Consider the following 17458-nt stretch of genomic DNA (forward strand, 5'->3'; position numbering starts at 1 on the left):
CCAGGACGTACGAGAATACGGACATGTATACGAGAAACCGCCAAGTCATAATGACCAGGTAAGAAAGACAAGATGACACGACTCGGAAGGAAGACGCGTGAGGAAGCCACGAAAACGCCGCCAGGTCACGGGATCCATTAAACTCGGCGGATCGGCGGAACATTTACTATCCACCACCATTGCTGGGACCAAGTGCCTATACAACAAACATCCCCCATACTCACCACCCAACACACAACCATGTGGAAGGCCACGGCGCTTCTCGAGCCGAGTCTCCTCCAGGGTGGCCATCGTTGTCTCAGCTGCCAATTGCGCAGCGCTCGACACAACCCAGTCGCCGCCGCCGCCGCTGCTCTGCGGTACTACAGCACCAGCAAGCCCACCACCCGATCACCACCACCACCCACCCAAAAAGTCCAATTCCAACAAACCTACACGCCCTCCACTTCAAAGGCCCCCTCCCCCACCAGCAAACCCGGCGACGATGACTTCATCCCGCCGCCTCTGGACCGCCCCATCGGCACGGTGATTCCTCCCAAGGAAGGCCAAAACACCGGCATAGACGACCGATCATTCCGGGAACGCCGCGACGACTTCGTCAACTACGATAGACATCTTGAGCGTCGGAAAGAACTGTACGCACCCTTTTCCCCTTACACCCACATCAGTCACGCCCAACTAACCATTCCTCACACAATCACCCAGAACCCGACAAGTCGCAAAACCGTACTTCCGGGAATGGTCCAACATGCGCTACCACTCAGGAAAGACCTTCACGTCCAACCCGCGGCTTTTCAAGCGCGAAAGAGCGCTCTACTTCCCCAACATGTACGGCATAACGCTCGCCTCGCCCAAGACGCCGCAAAACACCACGACGTTGTTCCGCGGCAAAATCACCATCGTGAACGTGTTCTCCAGCCTGTGGGCCGAGTCACAAGTCGTGACGTTCACGGGCCGCGAGCAGAACCCTGGGCTGTATAAGGCGATGGAGAACGTGCCGCCTGGCATGGTGGTGCAGAAGGTGGATGTCAATGTGGAGGAGAATGCGCTGAAGGCGGGGCTGATTCGCATGTTTATGTGGCGGATGCGGGCGAAGTTGCCGGAGGAGCAGCATGAGAGGTACTTTTTGGTGCGCAGGGGGCTGGATGATGGGCTCAAGGAGAGCATTGGGATGATGAATGGGAAAGTGGGGTATGTTTATTTGTTGGATGAGAATTGCAGGATTCGCTGGGCGGGGAGTGGGCCGGCGGAGGCGGAGGAGTTGGAGTCTTTGAATAATGGCATTGCGAGGTTGGTGCAGGAGATGACAGTCAGTTTGGAGTCGGAGATGCCGGCGGGTGAGTGGCAGGGGGGAGGAAAGGGGGCTGTGAAGAAATCCAGAGTGGTCGTGCCCTAAGGTAGTTCATGGATGGATGGACGGAGTGTGTACGTATGTACATATCAGGTTTTGGGGGGTGGGTGTGTAAGATATGCTGACGACCCAGACCCAGACCCAGACCCCGACACCAGGGGCAACCCCCACGATTAATAGCTCTGTATAGTAGAAATGAATGCGAAAAGAACGATCTCCCAAACGCCATACCCATACCGACAAGGCAACGTGCTAGAACCAAACAAGTCCATCAAACAGAGACAGCAAGAGAAAGACAGCAGGAGCAGAAGGAACATCACCGCAACAACACAAGCATCAAAAAGCAAAACCCAATAAAAGCCCCCAAGATCAAAGCATCCCGTCTACGCTTGGACCCAATCTTCCCCATCAACGCATTCATACCAGGGACGGAACTCGCCGCCCCGACAATCCGCCGATTAATGCTCGCCAGGGTCTCGCGCTGCAGACCAAAGTTCTCGTTGATGGCGTACGCCTGGCTCAGGACCCCATCCATCATGTTATGGCTCTCATCGATGCGACCCCGCTCCTCGAGCATGTAGTCGGCCTCGGCCTGGGCGGGGTTCGAGGCGCGGTAGGCATCGATGTCGGAGCGGACGTTGGAGAGGAGGTTGGCGCGGTCGCGGGACTCAGCGATGGCGGACTTCAGGCGCTGGAGTTCGCGACGGTGGTCTTGGAGGATTTCGCGGTGGCGGGTGAGGTTGTTTTGTTTCAGGGCGGAGGAGGTGAGGGTTGCTTCGGAGTCGAGGAGGCGGGCGAGTTGGGCGATGAGCGACTCACGCTAGATCGGGGTCAGTGATTAAAATAATTATGGGAGTTGTGTAGGATGCGTAGGAGGCAGGCAGGGTGCGTACTCGTTCCAGTAGGTCCTTGAGCTGCGATTCGTTCCGTTGCTCCTCCTCCGTGGGGGTCGGAGGTAGCTTTGTTAACGAGGCATATTGGGAGTATGTGTGGAAGAGGTTCTCGGTCTATGTTTGTTGGGTCTGTTAGCTTGCCGTGTACTATCGAACGAGGTATGATCTAGACAAGAGGCGTACTTGAGTCTCGAGTGATCGGGCTTGCTGCCGGAGCTGAGCCCACCCGGTACCGGTTGAGGTAGCCATGGATAGGATATAGATGGGATGATGGAGGGGACTGGAGTGGAATGAACGATGACGGCAGTGGATTCAGTGAGAGTAGACGGGGATCCGTCAGACAGAAGAATAATCAGGCGTCAATGAACTCAAGCCCCAGCATAACCAGTAACCAGTAACCACAGCAGCATGGAAGCATCCGACCCGCGGGGACAGCAGTCGTACGTAGTCTCCGTAGTTAGTAGTGAACGGACTAGTGGAGCGGCGCGGCCAAGTCAGCCCAGCCGCCAGTCGCCAGCCAGACCAGACCAAGCCAAACAAACCGAAGGCGGCGTCATGGTCACTAAGACACTAGCAGTGATCACCAGCCACACCCTCCACCGCCACACATACCCCCATCACGTGCCCGCTTAAGCGCAGCCGCACACCCAGAAAAAATCAAACCCTAGTCCCACAACGAACATCAAATTGACCCGGTCCATCTTCAATCCTCACGTCGACAACCCGTACGATACGACACGAAGCCGCACCACCATGGTATGTTGATGCGCCCGGATATTGCCCGCGATATGAGGAGAGAATTCGTGACTTGGGAATAAATGCTGACGGGTTAATTTTTTCTATGTTCGCAGTCGTCCAAGGTCAAGGCTGGTCAGCTCTGGGGAAAGAGCAAGGATGATCTCAACAAGCAGCTGGAGGAATTGAAGACCGAGCTGTCCCAGCTTCGTGTCCAGAAGATCACCAACGGTGCTTCCTCCAAGACCCTGAGAATGTGCGTGTGAAACCAATATTCAAAAAAATATCCCGCGGACCCCTCCTGTTTTTACCCAGTTTTGCACCTGTTGGATTGTGGACTCGGCGCGGAGGAAATCGAACTCAACAAGGATGCAAGAAAAAAATTACGAACAAGAAGAAAAAACCTCGACCCAGTTGCAAGGATATCGAAAATACGAAGGATTTGTGGGAAGGTGGGGGGGAGAGGAACACCAACAACCAACAACCCGAGACACACAGTCCGACAGGCGCAATCTGAAACCACAGGGATACGGTCCAGAAAAACAAGAATCACAATACTGATACAAATGCGTTTAACAGCCACGACGTTCGCAAGTCGATCGCTCGCGTTCTCACCGTCATCAACGCCAACCAGCGCGCCCAGCTCCGCCTGTTCTACAAGAACAAGACCTACACTCCCCTGGACCTCCGCCCCAAGCTCACCCGTGCTCTCCGCCGCAAGCTCACCAAGCACGAGGCTACCCTCAAGACCGAGCGCAAGCGCAAGCAGCAGATCCACTTCCCCCAGCGGAAGTACGCTGTTAAGGTATGCGACACCACCACCACCACCACCACTATCACAGCACCGCTGTCGGTCTTTCTTCATTGCCCTGTCTTGCTTTGCAAGGGGCATAAGAATCAACCCATCGGTCCCAGCCAATACAATCAAGGAGCAAATAACTAACAGAAATCTTTCTTTCGCACAGGCTTAAATTTCATAACGCGGTCGTATCTGGATCTGGATGGAGTTACGGGAACGTCGTTTAAAGATGACGGGGTTGACCTAACCTTAAAAGAAATTGATTATGTATCTTAGAAGGAAAAGATGCAGATCGATGTTAAATGAAGGCCTTACTTGACATGATGACATGCACGATTCAAGACTTGCTGTGGCACAGTGACTGCAAAGTAGACCCAACCTGCCCCGACCTGGCTTGGTGATTAGGGGGGTTGGTTGTTTAGCGACTTACGGTTCGGTCGGCTCAGACTTTGCAACGCTACTTGGTGGGATATCTACCTTGCTATCAAGTTCTTCTCTGTCGGTCCGCCCGGTAGACGTAGTAGTAAAATTGATTCGTAAATTTCATTCGCTGTATAGTACCTATTCCCGCTCGTCGTACATACTGTTATATCTGAACGATATCCATCCATTCCTGCCTTACCATCTGATACCAAAAATCAAACATCACCCCCAACCACGACCGCCAGGGTCGCGGTATCCAAGCTTAACTATCTACCTACCTACATCCCTATCTTCCACTACCTACTGTCTGATATATACTCATTTGCTCACCTCATTCACACCCGACTCGATAGTCCACATTCCCCCACAAATACACGCTCGCAAATGTCCCAATTTAAAAATCATGCGAAACGCGAGCACCGAGCGCGGCGGGTACGTGCCCTCCGACACCTCGCAGCAGCGGACGCATCGCCGGCGGAGTTGCTGTTGTCCCTGGACGTTCAGTTTGACGCCCTGGGATAGATCCAAGCCCGTCGATACCGTCATCCGGATGGGGGTCTTCTTGATGATGTCGACTTCCCGCGTGCGGCGGTACAGCTCCGAGCGGCGGTCGGACCCCAAGCCGAGCCAGCCGTAATCGCCCATGTAGATGCTCATGCGGTCGACGTCGGATCTAAGTGCGGGGACGGTCTGTCGCAGGATGGTGGAGACAGCTGCGACGAGCACGGGGGGAATGCGCGCGTTGACGAGGAGTTCCTTTTCGGGCCCTGGCCGTTCGGCGTCGCCGAACCCGGCGCCGTGGTATGCGTGCCGTACCACGGAGTCTACGCTCGCTAGGAATTTCTCGTAGACGTCGATTCGTGCGGGAGATGCGTCCACGGTTTGGCAGATCTCCGAGTAGTATGTGCGGGCATCGCCGGTCAGGGGGGCGTTTGCGTACCCGGCGGGGATGCCGCGCAGGCCACGACAGATGAAGCGCAGGAAAGCCCGGGACATGCTGGATAGGAGCATGATGAGGGATAGGGAGTTTGTGGTTTTCACTGCGGATGAATTAGTCTTGTCGGCATCGGGGTGGTACGGAGGTTTGGACGCACATTTCTGGTTGAAAGCTTCCTGGTCATTTGATAGGCTTTCGAATTCGTCGGCTAGGTCGAAAAGCTCGTTCAGGATGTAAAGGCAAAAGTCAAGTGCCCACTTGGTGTTTCCAAGCATCATGCGTAGAACATCTGTGGAGTTGTGAGCGAAGCCTTGCGATGGCTCATATCAATGTTGGCTTACCAGGATCATGTGGCTCTGTCTGCATCCCTTTGTTGTACTGAAAGAAAAATGGGTATAGTATGGAAGCGTGTCGTAGTTGAAGAATGGACCAAGAGACGGAAGACGCAAAGCTCCGAGCTGTGTATTTGTCCTTGAATCCCAGAGAAGCTTGTATACTGAGACACCGGGGAATGTAAGGGTGGTTCATCAGTTTGTCCTGCTCGACCGTGAAGTTACAGTTGATGGGCAGCGCGCGGTATACTTCATTGATGAAGGTGGTTTGGGCATCTGGGATACTATTAGTTTGGCCATTGACCAGCGGCGACACGACTCACCGGTTGAAAGCTGTCGTATTAGGATTAATAGTATATCATCGGTGTTGACTTCGCTTCCACATCCGCGACAATAAGCCAGCGTGAGAGACGCAATAGCTGCCGAGAATTTATCTGGCGGATTGTCAGCACTCGAACAAGCCGGGTGTTGTGAGAAAACATACTTTCATCGTAAAGGCCGTTTTCTGCTCCGTACGAGTGTTCCACTACCCTGAGATGCGTCCGGCCATCACCATCCAGCATGACCGCAGCACACGCACTCGGTGAAAAACTGATGTGTTGACCTGCCACAGCCCAATTAGCCATGTTTTAGCGAGTGGGTTTGGCGGGGAAACAACCTGTGGTGTCTGGTGTGTAGTGGAACCCTGCTTGGGCCAGACTGGTCACCGTGTTCCCATCATCGATTCCATTGAACACCGCCATTGTTTTCGGGTCATAGAAGGCAACAGAGCTATCGTCGTAGGTGATGGCCAGCACATTACCGTATTCCATATGGTCTACTGAAATGACATATCGATCGGAACAGATGTCGTCCAGTCGACGCAACACGGTCCTAGGCTACTGGAAGTCAGCACAGTTCGTTGGGGGCATGGTGGTTCTCACCTTGGTCTGAGCATTGGTCCTCTTCGCAGCCATTTCGTCAAACTTCGGGTGAAGTGTAAAGGCAGCAGTGTCTAATTGCCATCTGACAATCACACTCGCCGGTCCTTGTTGATGGGTATGGCCTTGGGCGACCTGCGGTGGGGTTGAGAAGATCGCAACAATCCATGGGCTTGCCGTTGATCCTACAGCATTGTCGGAAGCTGGAAGTATTATTTCCAGACGGCTGAGGCAGTAAAGAGGGTTCGAGAAAGAATGCAGGTCTGGTTCTTCGCCGCTGCGATTACCCGGAACATTGCCAGCAGTCTCGACCTTGCAATGTGTGAAACGGAAGCTGGGGACGGGAAATTGGGTCGGCTGCCTTGGCTGCTGTGCAGGGTCCCATTGGGACGGGGTCCAGTTGATTTGCACGCGGTAAAAGCAGATCTTCTGACAGGCAGAATAAGTAGCGACAAGAACGCCATTCTGGGTTGCAACCAAGGCCGCATGTGTTAATAGCCGATCGGAGTAGCTCGTATTCTTCAGCTCCGCAGATATCTCGGCCCATCTGCCGTCTGGGTTCTGGTACAGGAGCTTCATGATGCCCGACCGTGTGATACAGACCAATGCAGCTTTATTTGCCGGGTGGAAGGGGCCAACTGGCCGGCGACGAAACGGTGAGTAGGCCCAACGACCCTGGACCTTGGCCGCTTGGTAGAAAGCATGCACCTGGCAGTGTTAGCAGCGAGAGCCATAAATTTCCCAGTGGTACCTACAGAGCGTTGGGTGTTAAGCCACATCATGCCGACAATCTGAGACCCGTCATCGGGGTCAAAGGCTGGCTGTCGCAGCCCGTTGACGCTGTTTAAGGAGATTGGGATAGAATAGATGGAAATACGGCCAGATAGATCGATGACAGCCAGTTCGGATCCAGCTTCGTTCCAGCTGAGATGGGCCAGGGGATGACCCCCATTGGCCTCTGTGATCGGCAACAATGGTGTCTCCTCACTGAGCGCCCACTTGCCGTCAGAAGGCCGACACTGGAGATGGCGAACATTGACCTTCGACGAGTCTTGTGAAATATAAGCAATACATCCAAGCTTGGACCATGCAATTTTCCTGAGCGAGTCAGCATCAGGATCTTATTGCTTTACGCTGTCAACGCGAAAGACCACTTACTGGCAACATCCCAGTAATCGCATCTCATCCAAACGCTGGGCAAGGCCTTTAGGGGAAGAAGCAGCTGGGGGCAAGCCCAACTCCAGCGAGGTGGGCTCGCCGAACAGATCGTCAACATTGATACTGTCCTCCATGATCAATGGCATTTTGGTGTGCAGGAGTCCTGATTATGTAAAGATGGGTGGTGCCTGAGGGGGGATGGTCGCAGGAGCCGCGATATCATAGTTCGATACAACGGACCTCGGGAGGTAATGTCAGAGAAGGGGGGGGGGACTGTTGGCAGAGGCGCACCAGAAGATATTCAAAGCCTCAGTTACAAGCGGGTAGATCCCGCATAGCCTTCAATCCCCGGATCCGGACTCTACCCTTGAACAGGGAGATGATCATGGATCAAGTTGACTCCCAGGTGATAGTTTCATTATTCGGTACTAGTCAGTTCGGGTGGAGCTCTCCGCTCCCCTTAGTCAGCGTCATGTGAGGTCATGTGCCCCGTAGCCCGGCCAACCGAGGGGCCAATCAGAGCCGCACCACCCGCGATGGGCGCACCGACATCATCGGCCGGTGCCCTACTTGCACTGTGCAGTGATGGCTCTGGGAGCACTCCAGAGGGTTGAATCCCGGCCTTGCTTCTCGACCCCAATCCCTCTATGTACCTTGGTGGCTGACGCGTGTATGTAAGGGGGAGATTCCGTCAGACTCCAGATCTTCTTACGGTCAATTTGGGCAGTGGGTAGTCTATATGATCTTCCTGTCGGAAACTGGCTTGGATCATCACGGTCGGCCTGCGACCACCATGCCTTTATCCACTGACGCAACATTGCGTCTGTCTTCGAGTCCCCCAACAATGCCGGAGGGAATTCCATGACCCCATGACCCCAGGGGGATGTGTAAGTGGTGACGAAAAGTCGACGATAGATGGGCAACCCTTGCGGGACACCGACAGGACAACTCTACGCTAGACTCTCATGGACAGAGATGAATCGTGGGGTCTGGGATCTATTTTAATCGTTCCATTCCCCATAATATGTCGGGGCTTGAGAAATTACGTGCGAATATATCCCAAGACAAGATAAGATGGAGAATCCCAAGCTGTCCAACGAGCGGGGCTCACACCAACTCGTCTGCCTGATCACCTACCCGAGAACAGCATCCAACCTGCTCGTGCGGATTCTGGCTTTGGAACACCAACCCAAGTTCATCGCGCGTTCCTCCGGGGCTGGGTACTGTTTTCTGGCCTCACAGCGATACATGCAGTTCAACGGTGAACTCACCAGCAAACCCGTCAGCGCATGGACCGAGGACGAGAAGCGCAAGGCCCAGCAGTTAATGCAAGAGGACTTCGAGCGGCTCAACTCATACGTAGGACTGGCTCGCAATCAGCAAAAATCGCTCTTCAACAAGGAGCACCTGCACATGATGCTGGATCCGATCTTCAAAAGCAGACAGCTATACGGTGAAAACAGCGCCGGGGACGAAGAGCCGTGGAAAGTCCGGCTCCCTCACGCTCCCACAGTGACTAGCTCATGCTTGAACTCATGCTTGAACCACACCGTCCTCCCGGACGAGTATCTGCAAACCTTCTGGCCAACGTTTCTCATCCGCCATCCCGCTCTGGTTTATCCCTCGATGTACCGGGTGTTATCCGATGTGTCCGCTCAGAGCGCAAACATTGAACGAATGCTCCAAGCGGCGATCAATCTCGGATGGGTTCGATCCCTATACGACTGGTATGCGACCCGCGAGGAATCCTCCATGTGTGCGGAGGAAAATTCACGCGGCCCGGTTATCCTGGATGCCGACGATATTATCGCGCGGCCGGAAGTGGTCCATCGATACTGCGAGATCGTGGGGTTGGATCCGACCAAATTGCGATTCACCTGGGCGGATATTAAACACGAGGACCACCCGGCCGGCGAGCGGTTTCTGTCCACACTCCGGGACTCCTCGGGGGTGGACTCGAGCAAAGTTGCTGGGACGATTGACCTGGTGCGGGAGTCGCAGCGCTGGCGGGAAGAATTCGGGGAGACGGCGGGCGGGCGTCTGATGGAAATGGTGCAGGCAGCGATGCCAGACTATGAATATTTGCGATCACGGCGGCTTCAAGTGTGTTAGAATTGTGATTAGTAGAGAATACAAAAAAAAAAAAAAAAAAAGATAAAACCCAAATTGCCAGGGTCGTGCTGCGAGGTGAATGGATGCGATGGGATGGGATGAGAGGGGATGATTTGCCTCGCACGGGCAAGTATATGTTTGTGCTGTGGTTGGCCGGAGAATTGGCTGATGCGGGCACGGCCAATCAGCCGGGGGCTCTAGCCGGAAAGCCCTTAGCGCAGTACAAGGCCGGTACCGAGCGCGCCGCGCAGAATTGCAGTAACAATGGCTGCCAACACACTGAAGCTTTTGATTCTACACTGTAGGGCCGCCCCCACCGCGTCTGGCCATACGGTTTATTCCGTAAGGACCCATACCAGGTGTTTTCCATAAGATGTAGTCTAACATTTACCATAGTAACTGGTGAGGGAATGGGATATCATCCGCATCATTGTCTTCACCCACCACGAACCACGCCTACTCCTCCTCCGTGGTCCCTCTTTCCCTCCCCTCTCTTCCCCCTCCTCCTTTGCCAGTGTCAGACGCATTCCGCGCAACATACCATCCGTTGCTCGAGCCCTGTCCACAACCCCCAAACCCCTCTCTGAAGCCACCGTCTCATCGCTTCTTCCCGAGCGATTCCCGTGGGTCAAAATAAACACGCTGCAAGCGACAGGATCTGTCTGACCGGCCTTCTCCTCTGCCTCTGCCTCTGCCATTCCCTCCCATGTTATTACGGCAGACAGTCTAACCCCCGTCGCCGTCCGTCCACTTGACCTCACCACTTGCTGCCCTCCAGCCCTTCACGCAAACCAAACCCTGGCCGTGTTAGTCACGGGGTGTTGCTCTCTCTGTCTCTGCCTCCTCCCTCTGCCTCCCTCCGCTGCTCGTCTTTTCTTCTTTCAACCATCCTGCTCTTCGTTTGTGTGGCCTTCTCCTCCCAAATCCAGGAGAACCCGACGACAGGAGCCCAGGGAAGCCGTATTTCTTTCGGGACAGCCCCCTTGCCGTCAATTCCACTTGCCAATTGATGTTCCCGTTCGTCTCCAGCCGCTCCATGATTTTCTTTCGGGACGATATCTAGCTTTGATCCCCAACCGTTCCGTGAACAGCTCGTCTGGTCCTTTCCCCCCCCCTCTCTCTTTCGCTCCCCCTTCGATTTTCTCGGTCTCACTCTCGCCGTCCGCTACCTTCATAGCGACGGCTTGACTTAATGGCGCCATCTCGTTCGACCACCACCACTACCACCACCACTACCACTACCAACAACTCCGCCCGCTCGACTCCCAACAGCCTGCTGGCCTCGCTGGGCATGGATGACGATTCGGATTGTTCCAGCCTAAGCTCGGCGCCGGCATCGCCGCTGGCACCTCCTGGGTTCTATCCCTCGCCGCCGCCGTCGCAGGACGCGGGCGAGTCTAGCGCCGCCCGCGGCCAAGACGACTTGCCGCCCGCCAGAAAGAAGCGACGGGTAGCCGCCCCGAAGGAACGCTGCACGCAGCATCTCGACCTCTCGCCCTCCGCGAGCCTCTCTCTCGGCGAGCAGCAGTCGCAGATCGATTACCTCGTCAAAACCCTCCGCGGGAACCGCAAAGTCGTCGTGATTGCCGGCGCGGGTATCTCCACCTCCGCAGGAAGTACGCATTCTCACCCCACTCCTGGGCCACACCAGGCATTGCGTCGTGCTTATTTGCTAATTCGTTCCAGTTCCCGATTTCCGCTCCACCGATGGGCTTTTCAAAACCCTCCAGAAGAAACACAACCTTAAGGCGTCCGGCAAGCTCCTGTTCGACGCCGCCGTCTACCAGGATGAGACGTTGACCGCCTCCTTCCAAGACATGGTACGGTCGCTGTCCGAAGACGCGGCCAACACCAACCCCACAGCTTTCCACCACATGCTGGCTCGTATCAGTCAGGAGAACCGTCTCACCCGACTGTATACGCAGAACATCGACGGCATCGAGTCCTCCATGCCTCCGCTGGCAACGCAGATTCCGCTCAATGTCAAAGCACCCTGGCCGCGGACCATCCAACTGCATGGGAGTCTAGACAAGATGGTCTGCCAAAAGTGTCGCTACCTGAGCGATTTTGATCGGGTCATGTTCGACCGTCCCGACGCTCCCGAATGCCCCGAATGTACGCGTAACAACGACTTTCGTATTGAGACCGGCCAACGTAGCCACGGCGTCGGCAAGCTGAGACCGCGGATCGTTTTGTACAACGAACACAACCCCGACGAGGACGCCATCACCTCCGTCATGAATGCCGATATCCGCTCCCGTCCGGACGCCTTGATTGTGGTCGGCACCAGCTTGAAGATTCCTGGCGTTCGTCGCCTGGTGAAGAGCCTCTGCTCCGTGGTCAGGAGCCGTCGCAACGGCGTGACGATGTGGATCAACAATGAACCTCCGACCCAGAAGGAGTTCGAGAACTGCTGGGATCTGATGATTAAGGGTGACTGCGAAGAAGTGGCACGGCTTGCCGACTTGAAACGGTGGGATGCGAAGGAGATATTCGACGAGTGCGACTCATCCGAAGTCGAACGGGTCAAGAGAGAACAAGGCGAGGTGTCTGTCGTTGTCACGCCGAGCAAGAAGCGACCAACCCCGACCGGCTTCCTTACACCATCGTCCAGTTACGATGATGAAGCCCAGCCCAACTCGAAGAGATCCTGCCCCAACCCCGCCAGCCGCGGACGGAGCCTTCAGGACGTCCTCCAGGCGTCCAAGGCGACAAAGCCCAAGAAGGCTGCTCCGAAGAAGACCGCGCCTAAAGGACGGGCGGCAAAGAAGGCCGAACCGGCGAAGAACTCCAAGATCAACAGTTTTGGACGGGTCACCAAGGCTCAAAAGGCCATGGCGACCAGTGACAAGGCATCGAAGCCGGAGAAGGACGACAACAAGCCGATGCACCCGTTGCCTCCCGGAGCTGCTCGCAACAACGGGCCCAACCCCATGTTCCCTAACCTGACGGCCAAGGGGGAGGAGACTCCTCCGAGTGGTGGTCGGTGGCGTCAGGACATCACCATCTCGCCTGAATCCATTCCCAGAGGAATGAACGAGCTGCTGAATGAGCCGACCGCCTAGGGCCATGATCTGCATCGCCAGCATACTCTTACCATCTTTTTTTTTTCTTACATTCTTCTCACTTTTACTTTCAAGACTACTGGAATCTGTTCGGATCCGGTTTATGGAGATACCAATGATAGACTATCTGGGGGTTAGGCGTTTGGGTGTGTGGCATAATGAAGCATAATCACATTGGACTCTCGTGTCCTCACTTTCTTCTCACGGGCCAGCGCTGTAGACATGGTTCTGGCATATGAGAATCCGATGTGTTCCTCTGTGGATAGAGGCCATGACCTGTACCAATCATTGTATAACATGGTTGCACTTCCTGGCGTTTGGGTGGACGGAGTTGCGGTTGTTTTTGCATGCGGCCGAGTGCGTGGCTGACTGAGGATTTACAGTGTGATCGGGCAGAAAACGAACATTGTACATTGTACACTGGATATAATCAAGTTGGTTGACATTCATGCAACATTCACAGCATCCATCGCGTAGACTTTAGTAAAACCAGTCAGTCAGTCAGTCAGTCAGTCAGGTCAGGTCAGTCGACTAGTCATCAGCCCAAACCGAGATCCCCTCGCAGTTGACTCCCCGGCCCATCCTCATCCTCATCCTCAGTGTCCGTGTCATCCCCCTCAACATCCGGATTCATGCCGCGCTTGTCCCGCGCAGACCGATCCAGATCCTCCACGCGATCAATATCATCATCCTCAAACCGATCCTTCCTGTCCTCCTCTTCCTCCTCATCTTCTTCTTCCTCCTCTTCCTCCTCCTCATCCTCTTCCTCCTCACCTTCCACCTCCGTCTCATTATCACCATCCACTGGCACATCCCCATCCCCATCCCTCCCCTCCTCCTCCTGCGTCTCATCGCCATCACGATCCTTGTCTTCTTCTTCTTCCTCATCCAAACCCACCCTCTTCACCCTCTTCGCTCCCCGACCCGCGCTCTCTTCCTCTCCATCATCGCCCTTCCCATCACCCTCCCCACCAGCAGACGAAGACCCTTTCTTCCCTCCTCCTCCTCCTCCTCCTCCTCCTCCTCCCCCCCTCCTCTTCCCAGCCTTCATCTCCGTAAACGCATCCAGCTCTTTCTCAAGTCGCGCCCGGAACCCCTCGAACTCGAGCTCGGATATCGCGCTGAAGACGTCGGATGGCGCGACTGTTCGCTTTAGGGTGGCTTCGTTGGCGCTGTTGCGTTGATGATTTCTGTTAGTGGTGTTTGTGGGTGGTGGTGTGGGTGTGGGGGGTTGTTTTGGAGATAGGGTAGTAAGGGGGGGGGAGGGGGTAAGAGATAGGAGTTGTGGTGTGATGCGATGTGATGAGTTTGATATAGAGAGGTAGAGGGGGAGAGAGATGGGGGGGGAGGGAGGGATATGGGATGGGATAAGTGAATGGAAGGGAAAATAGATCAACAGATGGATGGATGGATGGATGGATGGATGGAAGAACGACATACTGCGAAGACAAATACGAGACAAACACCGTCGCGGCCTTCTGTATCGCCAGCACCGCATCCTTCTGTATGGACGTATTCGGGGGCAGGACGGATTTCGCAAGACGAAGGGTGAGGGATCGGGGGAGGAGGTAATCCTATTCGTTTCAATTTTCAATGTGATTAGTTTTCATTCTTGTATTTCGGTCTATTCTCCCTTTCGCATGCGCTCGCACATGCACATGCACATGCACATTCACATTCACATTCACAAACCATAGCCAACATCTCATCTCTAGATAGAGATAGATAGGTCGAGCAATGGATGAAGAAGACAGGAAAGATACGCGGGATGGCACAAACCTCAATACTGACCCCCCCCTCCGCACGAGCCTTAAGCTGTTGCTCCGTCGCCTCAACAGTCTGCCCCTGCGGTAGAGACGGGGGCAGCTGGATCTGCGATTGTATCTGGGACTGCGAAGTCTGCGATTGGGATTGGGGTTGGGATTGGGATTGGGATTGTGGCGAGGACGACGACATCGGTGTGGTTTCGTCTGCCGCGGGCGTGGAGGTGGATTTTCGAGGCATCGTCGTCGGCCGACCTGCTTTTCTTCTGTCTTCTCTTTCGCTGCGGCGTGTATAGGATATTCTGGAGGTTCAGGGGATAGTTGGACGGGGTGTTATGTAGGTAGGTCGTATCGGGTTTGTCGTGGTTGTGTGTGGTTTGGTCTGGTCTGGTCTGGTCTGGTCTGGTCTGGGCCAAAGGGGGGAGGGAAAAAAAGGTGCTGCACTGCTGCTGCACGCGACGCGGCGGCGGCGGCGAGGCGGAGGGCGCGTGTGGATCGGGGAGGTTATCGTATCGTATTGCCAATGGTCGGGGGTTCGGGGTCGATAGATTTTTGTGTTCGCTGACGGTGAAATAGAATTGTAATAATATTTGTTTGATTGCTATTTTACTGCCAGTGGTTGCTGGGTTGGTGGGAAGAGGTTCGTTCGGTGATGGTAGGAGAGATATATATCATTTCCACGGCGGGTAGCTATCCATATTGAAGGTTTGAGTCCATCCATCATGTTCACTGTCTGAGCCACCAACGCCCACACCAATATTGTGATTTAAGTTGTTTTGAATTGCGACGATAGATTTTGAGATAATATGAGCAAGGCAAAAAAGGCATAGCAGTTCTGCAGAGCATTTGCAGGTAATCTTTACAGCATTCTACAAAATTTATACCGGTTTACTCAACATCACAGAATACGGACTGTACAGATTCATGCAGAACTCTCATGACAGCTATCTACCTTTTAAGAACCATAAACGCCTGGTATCCATAAATCATCTATTCGGCCATCTCCTCGTCCCCGTTGCCCCAGAGCCCCTCGATTGAGAACTCCTTCGCCCACTCCGTCACAATCTGCTTCGTGTCCACCCCGGACGTCGCGTTCGCCGCAGGCGCTCCCTCGGTCGTCGTCACAACCGGCAGCACGGGCGCGTTGACCCATCCTTGGATCCGTCCGTCCCTCCAGTCGTTGATCACCGTCATCGCCGCCGCCTCGATGTTGGGCACACCACCCTTGCCCAGACGACCGCGTTTGCGGGCCACGTGCACCAGGAAGTCTTGGGTCGGGTCGCCTCCGGACGGGAGCAGGGCCGGGATGTTGTAGAGCTGCAGCATCTTCGTGACCAGGTCCTCCGAGGTGGACAGGCGCTTGACGAGCAGAGATACGGCCGGAACGGGGTCTTCGATCTGCTTGGGGGGAATGGCGTTAAGAAGGACCAGACGAGCGTGCTCCTCCTGCTTCTTCTTCTTCTTGCCGCCCTTGTCTCCCGCGCTGGGGAAAACGATACCGGGCGAGTCGATCAGCTTGAGCTTGTTGTCCAGCTTCACCTCCCGCAGACTGGTGGTCACACCGGCCTCCGCGCCCGTGGGGCAGGCATTGCTGACGCCCTTGTTCAGGCGGGCCGTCAGGGCGTTGATGACGGAGGACTTGCCGACGTTGGGGTAACCGATGACGCCGACCTTGATGGACCGCTTCATCTGCTTGTTGTGCGCATAGGACTTCAGCGCGCGGAAGAGCGTCTCCGACGTGCCCTTGACGGTCAGCTGCTTGTGGTCGAAGCTGTGTGCGTTGGCCGTGCCGTTGGAGGCCTTCAAGGGCAGCGTGGGGAAGGACCGGCGCAGGTGCAGCAGCCAGCCCTTGAGCACCGGCGGGGGCACAAGGTCGATCTTGTTGAGGATCAGGATCAATCTCTTCTGGCCGCCGTCGGCCGTCATGATTTCGCGCTCCACCTCCTTGGACCGGGTGCCCTCCGGGTCACGAGCGTCAAGCACGTACAGAACCACATCCGCGTTGTCGACCACCTGCTTGAAGACCTTGTCGAATGCGCGCCGCGAGCTCTCCTTTGATGCCGTCCGCGAGACCAACGCAGGGGCCGAAACGTCCAGGGGCTTGCCCTCGTCCTCGTCCTCGTCCATCTCATCCATGTCTTCGTCATCGTCCTCCTCCATCTCATCGTCATCGTCATCCTCCTCGTCCTCGTCCTCGTACTCCGCCGCGCGCGCACGGGCGGAAGCGAGAAGCGCGGCCATGGGGTCCGACGAGTCACCGATATCCTCATCCATCTCATCGTCGAGCAGCTCGTCGTCATCGTCAATCATGTCACTGGCCTGGACGGCATCCTCGCCGGCCCCTTCCTTCTGAGCAGTGCGGCGGGCACGGGCTTCGTCGCGGATGCGCTGTTGCTCCTCCTGCTTCAGGCGCTTCTTCTCTTCAATCTCGTGGAGAATCTTGTCCTTGTGGGGGAAAAGGTTCGGGATACCGGGGTCCTTCTTGATCTTGGAGCGCCATTCGGGGTTCTGTACGGAGTCAGCTATCCAGTTCTGCAGACACACCAGGTAAGAATGTTTATACCTTCTTGGCAAGCTTTCTCTGCTTGCGCTGCTTGGCCGCAGAGGCTTTTTCGATCTTGTGTCGTAGGCGGACGGGAGTCCGCTTGGAGTGCTTTCCTGGGGAGCATTAGCACACCGGGGCGATTCGCGCGGGGAAAGGGGTAAATACCGAGCTTGACCATCTTGACCGAGTTTCCTGTTAATACCGACTAGTAAACAAGAAAAAACAGCACGAAGGAGGGCAGATAGTTCCACCAGACAGGCCAGCGAACACTCGTCCGTCCGAATAATTTTGTGCCGCCAAGATTTCGGCCGCTCGCGCTAAGATAACGGCCGGCTGCACGTTTTCCCGATCTCCGGGCTTGGGCATGGTGGGCGTTTCGTTCTCACCACCATCACCACCACCACCACTGGGTCTACTTCTACTGT

General features: G+C 55.2%; 8 protein-coding genes across 8 annotated transcripts; 4 read left to right on the forward strand and 4 right to left on the reverse strand.

The window, feature by feature from the left end:
* Window positions 1–30: 30 nt before the first annotated feature.
* BO70DRAFT_429481 (mitochondrial ATPase complex subunit ATP10) lies at window positions 31–1528 on the forward strand (the record flags this gene model as incomplete). The annotated part of the gene is made up of 3 exons (XM_025548074.1): window positions 31–635; window positions 706–1337; window positions 1491–1528. Exons 1-3 carry the CDS (start codon window positions 241–243, stop codon window positions 1526–1528), a joined length of 1065 nt encoding a protein of 354 aa, XP_025399222.1. The 5' UTR covers window positions 31–240.
* Window positions 1389–2728, reverse strand: BO70DRAFT_362387 (putative vesicle transport v-SNARE protein Gos1). Its single transcript, XM_025543282.1, has 3 exons — window positions 2428–2728; window positions 2245–2358; window positions 1389–2171 (listed from the first exon to the last, which is right to left on the reverse strand). Exons 1-3 carry the CDS (start codon window positions 2491–2493, stop codon window positions 1668–1670), a joined length of 684 nt encoding a protein of 227 aa, XP_025399223.1. The 5' UTR covers window positions 2494–2728; the 3' UTR covers window positions 1389–1667.
* A 186-nt stretch (window positions 2729–2914) lies between these two features.
* On the forward strand, window positions 2915–4245 carry BO70DRAFT_362388 (60S ribosomal protein uL29). Its single transcript, XM_025543283.1, has 4 exons — window positions 2915–3000; window positions 3096–3235; window positions 3559–3784; window positions 3945–4245. The coding sequence occupies exons 1-4, from the start codon at window positions 2998–3000 to the stop codon at window positions 3948–3950; spliced, it is 375 nt and encodes a 124-aa protein (XP_025399224.1). The 5' UTR covers window positions 2915–2997; the 3' UTR covers window positions 3951–4245.
* Window positions 4246–4314: 69 nt separating this feature from the next.
* On the reverse strand, window positions 4315–7929 carry BO70DRAFT_315444 (mediator of RNA polymerase II transcription subunit 16). The gene is made up of 9 exons (XM_025540310.1): window positions 7549–7929; window positions 7146–7488; window positions 6394–7098; window positions 6129–6348; window positions 5955–6074; window positions 5794–5904; window positions 5480–5746; window positions 5296–5427; window positions 4315–5241 (listed from the first exon to the last, which is right to left on the reverse strand). Exons 1-9 carry the CDS (start codon window positions 7692–7694, stop codon window positions 4520–4522), a joined length of 2766 nt encoding a protein of 921 aa, XP_025399225.1. The 5' UTR covers window positions 7695–7929; the 3' UTR covers window positions 4315–4519.
* A 222-nt stretch (window positions 7930–8151) lies between these two features.
* BO70DRAFT_379909 (uncharacterized protein) lies at window positions 8152–9739 on the forward strand (the record flags this gene model as incomplete). Its single annotated transcript, XM_025545382.1, has 2 exons — window positions 8152–9651; window positions 9722–9739. The coding sequence occupies exons 1-2, from the start codon at window positions 8623–8625 to the stop codon at window positions 9737–9739; spliced, it is 1047 nt and encodes a 348-aa protein (XP_025399226.1). The 5' UTR covers window positions 8152–8622.
* Window positions 9740–10405: 666 nt separating this feature from the next.
* BO70DRAFT_315448 (putative SIR2 family histone deacetylase (Hst4)) lies at window positions 10406–13141 on the forward strand. Its single transcript, XM_025540311.1, has 2 exons — window positions 10406–11276; window positions 11347–13141. Exons 1-2 carry the CDS (start codon window positions 10853–10855, stop codon window positions 12723–12725), a joined length of 1803 nt encoding a protein of 600 aa, XP_025399227.1. The 5' UTR covers window positions 10406–10852; the 3' UTR covers window positions 12726–13141.
* A 1-nt stretch (window position 13142) lies between these two features.
* Window positions 13143–15114, reverse strand: cbfA (putative CBF/NF-Y family transcription factor). The gene is made up of 3 exons (XM_025545915.1): window positions 14505–15114; window positions 14166–14299; window positions 13143–13897 (listed from the first exon to the last, which is right to left on the reverse strand). Exons 1-3 carry the CDS (start codon window positions 14727–14729, stop codon window positions 13264–13266), a joined length of 993 nt encoding a protein of 330 aa, XP_025399228.1. The 5' UTR covers window positions 14730–15114; the 3' UTR covers window positions 13143–13263.
* Window positions 15115–15478: 364 nt separating this feature from the next.
* BO70DRAFT_379912 (putative GTP binding protein) lies at window positions 15479–17289 on the reverse strand (the record flags this gene model as incomplete). The annotated part of the gene is made up of 3 exons (XM_025545383.1): window positions 17199–17289; window positions 17052–17146; window positions 15479–17020 (listed from the first exon to the last, which is right to left on the reverse strand). Exons 1-3 carry the CDS (start codon window positions 17209–17211, stop codon window positions 15479–15481), a joined length of 1650 nt encoding a protein of 549 aa, XP_025399229.1. The 5' UTR covers window positions 17212–17289.
* Between the last annotated feature and the right edge of the window lie 169 nt (window positions 17290–17458).

The sequence above is a fragment of the Aspergillus heteromorphus genome, assembly GCF_003184545.1.
Source record: "Aspergillus heteromorphus CBS 117.55 chromosome Unknown BO70scaffold_13, whole genome shotgun sequence".
NCBI classification, from domain to species: domain Eukaryota; kingdom Fungi; phylum Ascomycota; class Eurotiomycetes; order Eurotiales; family Aspergillaceae; genus Aspergillus; species Aspergillus heteromorphus.

Bases quoted from the DNA above. Each gene is read 5' to 3' on its own strand.
- cbfA (XM_025545915.1), bottom strand. From the start codon at position 14,729: ATGCCTCGAAAATCCACCTCCACGCCCGCGGCAGACGAAACCACACCG. The intron at 14,300-14,504 runs GTTTGTGCCATC...TGAAACGAATAG, and splicing joins AGGGGGGGGTCAGTATTGAG to GATTACCTCCTCCCCCGATC. The intron at 13,898-14,165 runs GTATGTCGTTCT...TCAACGCAACAG, and splicing joins GTCTCGTATTTGTCTTCGCA to CGCCAACGAAGCCACCCTAA.
- BO70DRAFT_315448 (XM_025540311.1), top strand. From the start codon at position 10,853: ATGGCGCCATCTCGTTCGACCACCACCACTACCACCACCACTACCACT. The intron at 11,277-11,346 runs GTACGCATTCTC...AATTCGTTCCAG, and splicing joins TATCTCCACCTCCGCAGGAA to TTCCCGATTTCCGCTCCACC.
- BO70DRAFT_362387 (XM_025543282.1), bottom strand. From the start codon at position 2,493: ATGGCTACCTCAACCGGTACCGGGTGGGCTCAGCTCCGGCAGCAAGCC. The intron at 2,359-2,427 runs GTACGCCTCTTG...CAACAAACATAG, and splicing joins CCCGATCACTCGAGACTCAA to ACCGAGAACCTCTTCCACAC. The intron at 2,172-2,244 runs GTACGCACCCTG...ACCCCGATCTAG, and splicing joins TCAAGGACCTACTGGAACGA to CGTGAGTCGCTCATCGCCCA.
- BO70DRAFT_315444 (XM_025540310.1), bottom strand. From the start codon at position 7,694: ATGCCATTGATCATGGAGGACAGTATCAATGTTGACGATCTGTTCGGC. The intron at 7,489-7,548 runs GTAAGTGGTCTT...TGACTCGCTCAG, and splicing joins CGATTACTGGGATGTTGCCA to GAAAATTGCATGGTCCAAGC. The intron at 5,905-5,954 runs GTATGTTTTCTC...ACAATCCGCCAG, and splicing joins AAACGGCCTTTACGATGAAA to ATAAATTCTCGGCAGCTATT.
- BO70DRAFT_362388 (XM_025543283.1), top strand. The intron at 3,236-3,558 runs GTGCGTGTGAAA...TGCGTTTAACAG, and splicing joins TCCTCCAAGACCCTGAGAAT to CCACGACGTTCGCAAGTCGA.